The following is a 13,334-nucleotide window of genomic DNA, read 5'->3' as shown; positions in this document are numbered from 1 at the left end:
ACTTGTATTAGAAACAAAATGGGGGTGGATGTGGAATCAGTCAGTGCTACAGAACAGTTATAGAAGAAATGCTGAGGTTCTTCTTGTGATGTGAAACGCCTCTTTGCACTGTAAGGGATTAGATGAGCAGCAGCACTGCAGCACCCTCTGCAATATCAGTTTCTTTTTGGCAGCTGCATGTCATCTTATTTATATGGCTGACCAGTTAGTGCAGGCCTTAACTAAACACCTAAATATTAAACTAGTCCATACACAGCATGAATTCATCTTCTAGGAACCATTACAGAACAAAATATACATTTCAATGGTGAGTTGTCTAGAAAGTTAGAATGTCAGAATTCTGTATATTGATATGTTTTACAGAATAGGATTGATGACATTGACATCAATAGAAAAATGACATGAACAGAAGTCTGTTGCCTACTATTCTCACATGCTTTTGAGGGCTTTAAATAAATGAACACAGAGCCATCTTGCTTTTCTTTCTTTTATTATTCAAACTTCCTAAAAACAGTAAAAAGAAATTTTAAAACAAAATTTACAAAAGAGTATGTTGTGTGCTTGACCTAGAATATGGCCTTTTAGAATTTGTACTTGTTTTTCTCTCTAACACACAGATGAGAAAACGCGGTGCGATGCATCACTCATTCTGCGAGTTATGAGGCTGAATCAGTGGCTCACTGATGTCCAAGGCATCGATCAGCTCCTGGGAGACAATAAAAAAGCATCTTTACATCCATAACAGTGACCATTAGACATTTTTGTGTGACCACTGACTTATTGTAGCATCTTCTCTTTTATAAAGGTTATAAAGGTTCTATATGTGAAAAGTGAAGAAATTAAACGTGATCAATATTACAAGCCCATTCAATATTTGCTGAGAATGATCAATTCATAAACAAAATCATACTTAGGTTACGCCCCCCCCCCCCCCCCCCCCCCCCAAAATGCTGCCCTAGCATCAAACTAAAAAAATAAGAATATTTCTTATTTTGGCCAGTCATTTAAGTGCAATGTTCTAATAATAATAATAATATTTTTCCTCTTCTCCTCTAACAAAAATATATATATGATTCCTTTGTTTAATTTGAGTCTTATTGTTTGAGATACTCTGTCCTGTTGGCAATAAATTAGATTAGATTAAATTAGATTTACTGGACAAAGCAAAAAAAGACAGCATAAGGTTTTATGTGTGTGTGTGTGTGTGTGTGTGTGTGTGTGTGTGTGTGTGTGTGTTTACTAGCTGGTGCACTGTAGGCTGTAGTGCACTGAAGTGTTTTTCTTTAGGACCTGTCTAACACCAGTTCAAATAACTTCAATTTAATCCCCAAATAAGCCTGAAGAGTTGAAAAACAGCAGTAAAGTACACAGCCAATGGAAACAGCAACCATGGAAATTTCTCACCAGAAAAGTAGTGCAGAGAGACGTCTGAAACTACATTAAAGACTCAAACGCAACATCTGACAGGGTTTTCACTGTGACGTTGTACTTGGTGCAGCGTGTCATCTTATTGCCGTTTTCGTCCTTAACTGGAAAACCAAAATGCTGCCACACAGCAGACTTAAAACTTGATGCCTTGAGCGCCTTCAATTTCAGTTTGGCCCGAGTCCATGTTGTCACCTACTGCGTCTACACAGTAGTGAGTCAGCAGGGCTCGACAGAAGTGTGATGACCCAAAAGCTGAAACTCGCTAGCCTTAACTTTCTCTAGTGTTCAAATGATGCAAAAGAGAAAAGATGCGTATCGCAACATTTCGTGTCACAATCTCACAAAGCCCAGAGTTCCTCACCTTCCAGCTCCTGGGGCTGATAGAGACGATGCACTGTTTACGGCTGCACGATCCTCCATTTTCCACCTCCCCCTCCTCCACAGGAGCTGAAACACAGACACACACAGCCCTGGTAACATCATTCAGGTAAAGATAATATGTACAACAATAAGAACAATATGTCCAAACCAATGTAATATGTCCGAACAAATGTTAGGCCTTCTCACCTATACAGGGCAGCTTGGTATTATCCAGATACATTCTTGCCAAACCATCCTGAAATACAAAAATACAATTCTGCATATTCAACATGGAGCTTTTTACGATCTCGTTGCAGGTAAATGACTTTGACTATCCTCCAGAAAACGGACCTGAACTTGTTGCATTCAGCTGTGGGTTACATGGGACCAGAGTAAAGTTAGCTTGCTATTGGATATTATTATTATTTTTTATTTTTCCAAGATTTGAGGAAATATTTTTTCTTATGCGACCTACTGTTGAATTTGAATCATTGTTATACATTAGAAAAATATTTTATTAAACATTGAAATCAGTTCTTCCTCTTCCAGTGATCACAAATATATTCATCAATGTGGTTTTACTTGTCTGCTTTACAAGTTATTGAAGATGGAAAAATGATTATCCACAGAATGTCCAATATCAAGATAACTTCACTCTGGTTTTTATGTGTAGGTGGAGAGAGCAATAGCATAGCACTAGCTGTGAAAAAAAGAGAGAGCCGCGACCTTTATGCAAAATTCAACACGTCTTGTGGCTGCATTGCATTCTGGTCTATTGAGGTTACTGTCTGCAGAGAAATTTAGGGTGGATTTTTCCTTTAAGACACTTTATTTTGGTGTTTCTTTTATTTTAGCACTTAGCTGTAGCTGTTGAACACAACATGCAGCCATTCAAACATAGTTAACTCACCCTGATTAGAAAAGACGTGTGGAAAATGTTCTCTACTGTCCGAGAGAATGAGTTGGGGTCGATGACAAACTCGTAATAGGATATCGGTGATGTTGCTGCGACAGAAACAGAGAGACGTTAGTGACTGATAATTAAACGCATTCCTTGAAATGTTGATATTATCCTCATTAGCGAGTTTAAACTCACGATCATCTGCAAAGTAGCTCCTCAGGTATCCCAGGATCCTCTCCACCTCCTTCTCAGTCGCCTCTTGGTGGGATTCTTCCATTTTCTTCAACTGAAAGACAACATTAACAAGGTGAAGTAACCATTTGGGACGTCAATAACTTCTCAGTTTGAACACATCTAAACCTCCTTAACTCAAATTACAAAATGAAAAACAACATTCAAAGGAACTGACTTTCAGAAATGAACCTAAAATGAGTGCCTATTACTTGTGGTGAGTAGTAACTGTAACCATATAATTAGATAACAAGTAAGTAAAGCAACTAATCAGCCAGGATACTTTTTGAAAGAATATAATATGTAATTTAATTAGTTACTATTTTTTTTTTATTTAAGGGTAGCTTTGAAAAGTAAATTTGGTTCAAAAAGGTTCAAAGTTCACTCCTTTCTTAACCATCTGACCACATTACTCATACTCATAACAACTCATACCAGCGTACTTTGATATCAAAATGCAGAGCTTCTAGACAAAATGCACACAGGTTGGCAGGGCTGCTTACAGGCTGTGAAGTCACACAGTCACACGCATGTAGACAACCGGAGCTGTGTGTGTATGGGATTATCTACCTGAGTGGGCATGATCCTTTTGGCCTCCTTGCTGGGCGCCTTCCTCTGCCGCTCTATCCGTTGCTTCGGGGGAGGAGGCTCCACATGGAACGACCCCATCCTGATGAGAAGAAACACAGGAATGAAAAAGAGATAAAAAAGGAAAATACAGTCCCGCAGGGACACAACACATACATCCATCACTTCCACATCACATGATAGTTTGAGAACAGGGCAAAACAAAATGCCAATGCAAAATCATTTTTTCCTCACTAATATGCAAATTTATGCAGCAAGGTGCTTCAAAATCGAATCAGATCATCCACTCCAGGGGGAACCTGGTGGACCCCAGGAAGAGTAGTTGTTGCCTTGGAAACAACTAATGGGGATCCAAATAAATAATAAACCTTTGGTAGTAGTAGAAGTATGAAGTTTCTATCATGTATTGTTCTTGAATTATTGTGTTATTGTGTCCTGCACCATGTACTACATAATTGCCTTGAGGGCATCTTGCAGTCATTATTGTGCTTTTCAATCATTACCAGCAGTTTAAATAGGTCTGGCTCTAATCATGTACTGTCAACTTGCCCTACTTCAGCCACAAGGTGGCAGAGGAGGCCATGAGCCACTCACATGTAGTGGAAGGAGGGCGCCGTCTTGAAGCAGCACTCTGCTCTTTTGACCACTCTGTGCCAGGCATTGTGGGGCAGGTAGCCATCAACTGCACCTCCATTCTGCTGCTCCTCCTCCCCTTCTTCTAGTCGGTTCAGACCCATGAAGGACAGCTGGCAGACAAACAAGAGATCACCACATGGCTACTGGCCTGGTAGTTGCATTACAAACAAATGATTTTGACTGTATTTTGCTTTTCTACATTGTTGTATGTTGCTGGTCAGCAACTTTCATGTTTGTCATGATGCTGCTTTCTTGGCTGCCCTGGTAGTGCCTGTGTGTTGCTCAACATTCCCAACCAATCTGTAACTGTTCAGTCTTCACTGCAACATTTATGTACCCAGACATAATGTACATACTACATACATAATATACTCAGACTCACAAGGTGCTCAGCAAAGGCGGAGAGGTCGAAAGCGCCTTCAGCGAACAGCTGGCTGGCCTTCTCCTTGCCCAAGTCTGTGGCCACAACCAGGAGCTGTGCGTCCAGAGCTGCTTCCCTCGCCTGACGCACTGCAAGGAACATCATCATTAGAGGCAGAACCACCAAACTGTAGAGCTGCATTATACTGATAATAAAATAATTAAGTTTTGATTTGCATTCTGAATACTACTCTTGTAGTAAGAATTACCCTACATGTTGACATTTCTGCATAATTCTTTTTCCAGCACTTTACAAATGTATTGCAGTTTATCCATGCCACTCTACACATCTAGGTCATTGGCTAGTAAACCAAATTTGAGATTGTTGGGTTAGTATCACTATTAGACATTACCATCTTTAAAAAGTTTGTTTGCCTCATCCAAAACCTCTGTGAGTTTGTTATTGGAGGGACTCAGCATAACCTCCCTGTTCTCTGGAAAAGACATGAAAACAGGCAATGAGTCAGACAGCTGTTAACAGAGTCGGAGTTATCAACACAGTGCCTTGTCCTCCTTACTCACGTTGCACTGAGTTGATCAGGTCTCTGTACTTGCTCCGTATTTCTCTCCTCAGGTCGTTGTCCTCCTCCTGCATGTCAGCAGGACTGAAGGAGGCAGCATCGTCCCCGTTAGCTGCCTCCCCTCTCTGCTCTCTTCTGCGGCCAGCCGCTCCATTCTGCCGCGGTGCCTCCTCCTCGCCGCCGCTTCTGGCTCTCTTCATCTTTAGGAAGATGATGGTGTGTTTATGTTATGGTAGTGAGAGGGAAACACGTTGAGCAATGTTGTGGGACCGACATCAACAAAGTGCGCTTCTGGTTATTGTTGTAGTGAGTGCCTACCTGTAGCCCGATTGTGTAGAAAGAGAAAGAGAAAGAGAAAGAGAAAGAGAAAGAGAAAACGGCAACAATCTGGACCAGCAGACTGTTTAGTTTGCTGTGGGCAAACGTTGCTAGCCGCGTTGCTAAAGATTTGCCAAAGATATTTACAAAAAGACAAGATAGATATCCGTATATTCTCGTCCGTTTGGAAGGAAAGTCTCACACACAAGCACATAATATGTAAAAAAAAAAAAAAAAAAAAAAAAAAAAAAAAAACCACACGATAAAATGAAATTCGATATTTTAATTAATATGACGAGATTAGGCCTATATCTGACACCGAGCACAAAGTGATAACAAATTTGACCTTTCCGTAAGTGACTGCGCATGCGCAAAATTAGAACGACTGCAAAACGACTTCGCTTTCATTAAGATACTTCTGACGCGCAATTTTACTCCAAATAACGCTCGGATAATGAAATCAAATAAACCTGTCGCAAAAAATTAAGACATATTACACAGAATCGTTGACAACCCAATCGACTCTCGGCAAACCAGAAGCAGCACAAATTCCGTGGCGGGAATTTAAGCAAAAACGGAAGTACGTACGACTTTACTATCTCGTTTCAGCAAATTCTTCTCTGAGTTAGCTAGCTAATCCGTTCTCAACTAATCAGTTGTCCAAAATATAACTGTTAGTAACTTTAACGTTGTGGCTGCCGAATTTTTACTCTCATGTACTCATAAATCTGTCATCAAAAGAATATTCTCAACACGTTGTAGTTGTTGTTGAGATAGATTCAACTTTTTTGAGATAAATTCAACTTACCTCTTTGGTTGACAGATACAGTGCTTGTCTGGCGCGCCAGAAGCCAGGAAGTGTTGACAAAGCCGAAGTCAGTTCTCCGTTGGTACCACTAGTTGCGGGGAAATCAAGAGGGAAATTTAAACTGAGTTCAAACCACGACACTCTTGTAAAATAACACATGTAGCACTTGTATGTATAGTGTACATTAACATTATATTATCAAGGCAGGAGGCAGGAGTGAAAGGCCCAGACCAGGGATTTCCTCCTGCTCCTCCTCCCCCATCAAAAGCAGGAGTGAAAGGCCCAGACCAGGGATTTCCTGCTGCTCCTCCTCCCCCATCATCATCATCTGTACAATATCTGATTTGTGTATATAATGTGTGTATAATGTATGTAATGTGTAATATCTCATGTATATAATGTAACCTGTTACACCAACAACTCATATTTATTCCAGCATCTTTGCACTCTGCACCATTGCACTATTGCCCAAGTGTTGTTTAAGTTGTACATAGTAGTTAAATGTTTAGGTTTTACCTCTGTTCATCTTGTTGTCCTTGTTTTTAGCTATATATTTATTCTGTGTAAGTACATTGAGAGCAACAACAAAAAAAAAATGGAGTCAAATTCCTTATATGCAGTGGTGGTTCTGGGAATTTTTAACTGGGGTGGCCCAGGGGTGGCAAAGGGATGTCTAGAGGTGGCCACAATGTGTTGTTAATGTGCGCGCACAGCGCACAGAATTTTTTATATGCATTAATATTCTAATAGGCTAAAACATAAATTAATAGGCAACATGCATACACATAACTGTTGATGGTCAGTCTCCTATTTTGCAGAACCTTTATAGTCAAGTAGGCTAACATTAACAATGACAAATAAATAGGACCTTTTTCTGAGCTCATTTACAAAAGTTAAGGCTATTAAGTAGTCAAATGCTCTAAGCAAACCACCAAACAAAAATGCAGTATGCAAACCCTGGGCTCTATCTTCCTCTTAATTAACTCAAAATGACTAATCTGAATTATATAATATACCATACATTATAGCATATACTGATATAATAAGACAATTAGCCTGGATGTTTTTGGATAAAGAATAAAAAACAGGACCATATTTAAGGCCGTTAAAGTCATGGACTTTGTTCTGAAGAACAAACTGCAAGGTGTTAGGCAATCCCTGCCATGGTACACCAACATAACACCAATTTACAGGCTTGTTTTAATCTGAGGAGACTAGCATGAAGTGACTGGATAAGTAACATGCATCATTACAGAGTTAGTGAATGTGATTTTTGGACAAAGCAACAATGTGTATTATACCATCTTCAGGTTCCTGAGCTTTATTATAATAAATAATGCTCTGACCTGTAACTAAACCTGTGCAAGTATTTGTGGTCATGGATCTATAACAAGCCATTCAAAGAGCTGATGAGGCCTTTTACCAAAAGGTAGGCTACTTTGAAATAATAATAATCATAATAACAATAATAATAATAATAAGATGACTTCATGAAAGCTATACCTCTGCTATAATGAAATAAGCTTACAAGAGACTATTTATTAGAATCACAACATGTCATGTTTATTGTCATTCCAAACAAAACTAGGACTGAGCAATAAATCACTTTAATCATATTCAATAGCACAAGCAGCGCTTCTATGTGGAAGTAATAGGCATCTGATTAACAAGTGCAGATATTGTACAGTATTTGTATTTATCTCTTATCTGGATTAAACAAGTGGCATGTTCATATCACCAGCACCTGTAATAATCATAATCCAGAATTTACAGACTGTGAGAGGAGGGGTGTGGACTTGGGCAACAGATATCAAAATAAATGGGGGGGGGGCGTGTACAGCTCTGGTGATTCAAAATAGACTGGGCGATCAGAGCAGCCCTAATCTTTCATGGCTTTAGGGTAGAATTGAACTTTCAGTTTACAAAAATACTAACTGATGCATTATGTGGCTATATCAGGACAGAATTAGTGGACTGGAGAAACTGAAAAATCGCTATTAACGTAGCTGTCTCATTAACGTCACAACTTCAGGGAGGGGGGAGAGGGAGTTACCTGAATCTGCACACTCATCTGCGCAGCTAACGTTATAAGGGATACTTTGTTTTCAAGAGCCTCTTCAGCTTACTTGGCAGCACTGTTTGCATCAGTTGGGCAGATCACGCTCTCGGGTTGAGGGCTACTGACATCTCCAGACAGTCCAAATAACTCGAGATCATTTTCATACTGTCTGTTGCCAGCTTTTACACTTTTTTCTTGATGTGGACTGCCTTCCTTGTATCACAAAATAGATGAGTCGTTAGAGAGTAGAGAGTCGTTCATAAGATTTTGCTAGCAGCTCGCTCGTTATGCGTGGCGTCCTGACATTTGATGTGCAGCTAAATAATTATTCCCCCTCCTGTTACCAAAATGTAACGTTCCACTGAAAAGTTGTGTCCTGCTGGGGTCCCGGTGCTTTGTGTTGAGAGTGAAGTTTCGTTTGATTTATGTTCCGCCGATAGCAAAACAACTCTCCCCTTAAAGGCAAAGCGGGACAGACACCCGCCCCACAGCGAGGTGATAGCCAATGACGTGGCAGAAATTTTGGAGTGGCATCTGGGGTGGCCAATCAGATTGTAGGGGTGGCACTGGCCACCCCGGCCACCCCTTTAAAACCGCGCATGCTTGTATGTGTACATACCTGGCCAATAAAGCTGATTCTGATTCTGATTGTCATAGACAATATGTAACATGAACAGTTAGATATACAATTGCAAATACAAATGAAATGCAAATATTGTAATTTGTGCACCTAAAAATACATCATACAAAATTGGGAACTTATACAATTCTAAAATGTTGTGAAACTGTGGTTATTTCCACTTGAACTATTTAATATACATGTGGAATGTGGAATATGATGGGATAGTTTGATGATTAGGCTGCATAGCAAAATGTAGTGCAAAGGAGAGACAGTTTTACTTTCAGATAAGAAATGTAATTATCTTTTTTTTTTTTTAATAGGACCTTGTATTTTCCAGTTTTAATGCCACTCTTGTATAGTCATTGATACCATGACAGAATCATAGGCTATCATCTAATATCTTAACCAAGAACCACACTGAAAATAGGGCTAGTCATTTTATCAACACTCCTAATTTGACACTTCCTTATTAGATCATATTTTCTGTTCCTTCACCTCTTCTACATTCTGCTTCATATAACCATACATGTCCATACGATTACATCCAAACGAATGGTTGCTACCAGCTAGATAAAGCGCTTAGCTTACACTTATAGCCTATAGCCTATTACTGGACCTCTCTGGATTTAATACATTTCCACATCCATGTCTAGGAGTCCTGTGTCTCTGGACAAGAACACCCTGAATAAAACATGCAAGGTGTCATTTTGTCTAAAAATAGGTCAGTGGTCATTTTGATTCCAGGTAATGGGAAACAGCAATTCTTGTCTTGTGTGAATGCTCCAAAATGAAATCAAATTCTCAGCAGAAGTGTCAAAGCACACTGATCGTTATTAGCAGCCCCCATACACAATTGCTCAAATCCTTCAAACCAGGCAGGTTTGCAGCATTTGAATGACATCACATGGAAGCTGGTAGGCCAATTCTTCAAACTCCTTCAAGAAATATGCTACCCAATTAACTGTAGGCTATCATTTATTTGAAATCATCATAGCCTACATCATTCTTATCCGGACATAATATTCAACACAAATTCATCAAAAGTGAATAATATGGACAATTTAAAATTGTAATGTAAACAAATCTGTAGTAAATAGGCCTATGTCTTAAACTGTACAATTTTTATAATCCTGACAGACTGTGAAAACAGAATATCTCGCACTAAACAACATGTTTATACAGAATATCAGGTCAAATAGGCTACCAGTCTATTTTTCCTCACCTAGCCCGAGCTTGCTGTTAGGCCATAGCATAATTATTTTGAGTAAAGATAACATAGCCTAGTGTAATTTGGCAAGATTCTCGAGGTTTGAAATCAATTGAAATTATAATTTTTCCCTGACTTGCAAACAAATGACGAATATGGAACGAACTTCATCTTCATCTACGTTTTTACGGCCTTCAGTCTCCTGACTGCAGCTTTTCAACAGCAACAACCTGTAGGGCGGCAGTAAGACGTCAGCAGCGAGATGGTCATCCCAGTCGTACCTGTCAGTAGATGGCGTGCTAAAAGTCTGAGCAATATCTGGCAACACAGCGCCGCTCTTTATTTGAATGTCGTTGTTTTTTGCCATGGTCACCAGAAGAAGCGTCTCTCGCCACTTCCCAGCTGTCTGGAAAAGAAGCGGGTCATTCTATGAAAACGGCACTATTTTGCCCGTCGTCCAAATGTTGCTAAAGAACATTTTAATTTTCATTTTATTAATTTTTTGCATTAAAAGCATATCCAATTTATTAAAAAGAAAAGAAAAACATACTATGGTCATTCACAATTTTCAAAATCTTGTGTTGAGAATATTGTAGTGGCTTACTATAGTTGAAATTCTTAGCTTCAGTTGGCCATGGGATAAAAACATCAGAATATACAAAAGGTTGCTGATCAAGAATTCAAATATTGTTTTTGTTTGGCTGATTTGTTTGCTCAACTAGTCTGTCGACAACTATACCCATAAGAAAACAACTAGGCTAAATATAAATGTGAATAAGGACATAAATCTGTTCAGGATCAGTTTCGCCTGAATGTGATGGAAAGTTAATTGTAAATGCTGCATGTTTAAAAATGTATTTGTGTAACACGTTAGTCCAGGTTGCCCACCTCGCTTGTAATAGGTTACACCTAAACCAGGATAAACTATGCAGGCTACTTAGAAAAAAATAACATTCAACCATTAAGTGCAAGTAACAATTTTACTATAATGGCAAAATGTGATGTTTACTTCAAACTGTAGCCTAATAATTACAGGCCTAATACAAAAAAGTTATAGGCCTACAGTTTGGCAACGTTCTCTTATTTGTTAAGCAGGTTTTTTGGGTTTTTTTTTATACATAAAGTAGGCTAACTTCAAAGGCTTGTTTACAGGGGACATTTTGTGTTTAAAGCCTTTTTGAATTTGATTTTCATTTATGACAAATTTGTTACAGGTAGCCTACACTAGCCTGTATAGCCAAAGGTAAAGGGCATCGATTACATGGAATGACCCAGCTAATCCCTTAATGAAGAACCTCGCCGTGCTGCTGAATGAATGCGTTTCCAAGGTATGAGCGATCTTGTTAAACTGAACATATAAATGTCGCTGCGAACTTTTTAACGAGGCAATCGAGGTTTTTGCTACTATTTTGTCATGGGGGAAATCCGGTCGGCTTCTCCGGTGCTTCACTTGGATCTGAACAACTTTGACACAACAGAAGCGGAGGAGAGCCAGTATATTTTAACGAGCCCCCGCTCACTGGAGTCCTGCGCGCGACTGGGCGTCAAACCGGTTGAACTCCTCATTAAATCACTCAGTGAGTTCATCTCTGAACGGCATGACATGCCGTTTGAGGCGGTGACAGTCATGCACCAGTCCTACGAAAAGGAGCGTAGAAGGCTTTTGAAAATGTGTCGAGAGGAGAGGGAAATGATTATCAAGGCGGCCGGAGGCAGGAGGCCAGGCAGTAAGAAACTCTCAGCACTAGAAACGGTGCTCGAACTTGCCAGTCCGATCTCCGACTCTAAACTGAGGGAAGACCATGCTGTCCATGAGACAACGGGGTCCATCCCATACGGGGATCAGTGCTTCAAAGGTAAATCTGTGAGCAGGTCCTCCTGTTCTGCTGCAGGAAACAGGGAACCAGACAGGAGCACAGTCTGCAGCTTCAGCCTAGGAGACCTCACACACTCCCCAGCTACTGAGATGCAGCTGCAGAGGCTCACAAAGAGCATCAAGAAGGAGATGAGTGTCACAGTATCAGAGAGAGACCGCAAGATAGCAGCGCTCATGCTGGTGAAGCACCAAGAGGAGCAGGCCCGCCTGAAGCTGAGTCAGCAGGAGGAGCAGGAGAGACAGGAGGCCCGCCGGCGGGAGGAGGCCCAGCGGGCTCAGACAGAGAAGAGGAGGGCAAAGAAGCTGAAGCAGAGCATGAGGCGCTGGCAGGAGGAGCTGGAGGCCCGCAGGAGGCTGAGGGAGCATCAGGAGAGAGAGCTGGCAGGACTACGTGAGCAGGAGGCGCTGCTGCAAGAAGACCGCTGGAGGAGGCTGACGGAGGAGCAGGAGGCACAACGCAGAGGAAAGATAGAGGCAGCACGCAAAGAGGCAGAGGTGCGCAAACACTACCAGGAGAGGCTGCTCAGATACAAGGAGGAGCTGGAGAAAAGGGAGATAGAGAAGGAGAGATGGGTCGCGCTGGAGAAGGAGCAGAAGGCCAGGAGGAGCAAAGTGTCACAAGAGAGAAGAGAGAGGAAGAGGCTGCAGCAGGGGAATCGGAGGGAGCTGCTGCGACACATCCTCCTGAAACAGCAGGTGGAGCGGCAGGTGGAGGAGGAGGAGGCGCTGGTGAGGAGCAGCCTGGAGCAGAAGCTGCACCGCTCCTGGGAGAAGCAAGCCCAGGCCGCGGAGGCGCGGCTGAGGGAGCTGCAGGAGCGGGCGGCCCGGGAGGAGGAGCAGATCCACAGGGCGCAGCTGAGGGCCGAGCTGCAGAGTTACCAGCAGCTCACACACAAGCAGCTCCTGGTGCAGCTGAGCCAGCGGCGCACGGAGAGAGCCGCCCAGCACGCCTCGGCCCAGCACAGGGTCAGAGCCCAGCAAGCGCGACAGCACAACCAGGACAGGCAGCTGTGCCATCAGAAGCTGAGAGACCGGGTGCAGCGGGAGGAGGAGGCCAAGAGAGTGGTCAGGGAAGGCTACATCATGATGAAGGAGCACAGGAGGGAGAGGCTGCAGAGACAGAGAGAGCAGATACAGGAGGAGGCGCACCGGGCGGCCCGGGCCTCCTTCCACATGAGGGAGAGAGTGAGGCAGTACACACACCGCCGCACCTTTGACCAGATGGCTCTGGAGGCGGATCTTATTGCCTCCATGGGCCGCATTAAACTCTGAAAAAATGTGCCGACTTCAGGAGGACTCTCCATATCAGCCCCTTGCTATAGGCATGATCAGTGGTTTAGTTGCGTTCTGTTTCCTGCT

The 13,334-nt window shown here is 41.8% G+C and overlaps 2 protein-coding genes across 3 annotated transcripts; one reads left to right on the top strand and one right to left on the bottom strand.

The window, feature by feature from the left end:
- Positions 1-482: 482 nt before the first annotated feature.
- On the bottom strand, positions 483-6,308 carry nsmce4a (NSE4A component of SMC5/6 complex). Of its 2 annotated transcripts, none has more exons than XM_071898032.2 (11): positions 6,212-6,308; positions 5,087-5,285; positions 4,918-4,998; positions 4,527-4,654; positions 4,103-4,254; positions 3,491-3,590; positions 2,885-2,975; positions 2,699-2,793; positions 1,996-2,044; positions 1,790-1,875; positions 483-706 (listed from the first exon to the last, which is right to left on the bottom strand). In XM_071898032.2, the coding sequence occupies exons 2-11, from the start codon at positions 5,283-5,285 to the stop codon at positions 641-643; spliced, it is 1,047 nt and encodes a 348-aa protein (XP_071754133.1). In that variant the 5' UTR covers positions 6,212-6,308; the 3' UTR covers positions 483-640. The 2 variants fall into 2 exon arrangements, with proteins under 2 accessions (XP_071754133.1, XP_078144945.1); XM_078288819.1 differs by lacking the exon at positions 6,212-6,308 and adding an exon at positions 5,404-5,535.
- A 5,205-nt stretch (positions 6,309-11,513) lies between these two features.
- On the top strand, positions 11,514-13,247 carry LOC139910604 (uncharacterized). Its single transcript, XM_071897929.2, has one exon. It carries the CDS (start codon positions 11,514-11,516, stop codon positions 13,245-13,247), a length of 1,734 nt encoding a protein of 577 aa, XP_071754030.2.
- The last annotated feature ends 87 nt before the right edge of the window (positions 13,248-13,334 follow it).

This window comes from Centroberyx gerrardi, chromosome 15 (genome assembly GCF_048128805.1).
Source record: "Centroberyx gerrardi isolate f3 chromosome 15, fCenGer3.hap1.cur.20231027, whole genome shotgun sequence".
NCBI lineage: Eukaryota > Metazoa > Chordata > Actinopteri > Beryciformes > Berycidae > Centroberyx > Centroberyx gerrardi.
Note: the sequence above shows the minus strand (reverse complement) of the source record. Positions and strands in the feature narration are given on the sequence as shown.

Bases quoted from the DNA above. Each gene is read 5' to 3' on its own strand.
- nsmce4a (XM_071898032.2), bottom strand. From the start codon at position 5,285: ATGAAGAGAGCCAGAAGCGGCGGCGAGGAGGAGGCACCGCGGCAGAAT. The intron at 3,591-4,102 runs GTGAGTGGCTCA...TCTTCTCATCAG, and splicing joins GCGCCCTCCTTCCACTACAT to GATGGGGTCGTTCCATGTGG. The intron at 2,794-2,884 runs GTGAGTTTAAAC...TTTCTGTCGCAG, and splicing joins GAGCTACTTTGCAGATGATC to CAACATCACCGATATCCTAT.
- LOC139910604 (XM_071897929.2), top strand. From the start codon at position 11,514: ATGGGGGAAATCCGGTCGGCTTCTCCGGTGCTTCACTTGGATCTGAAC.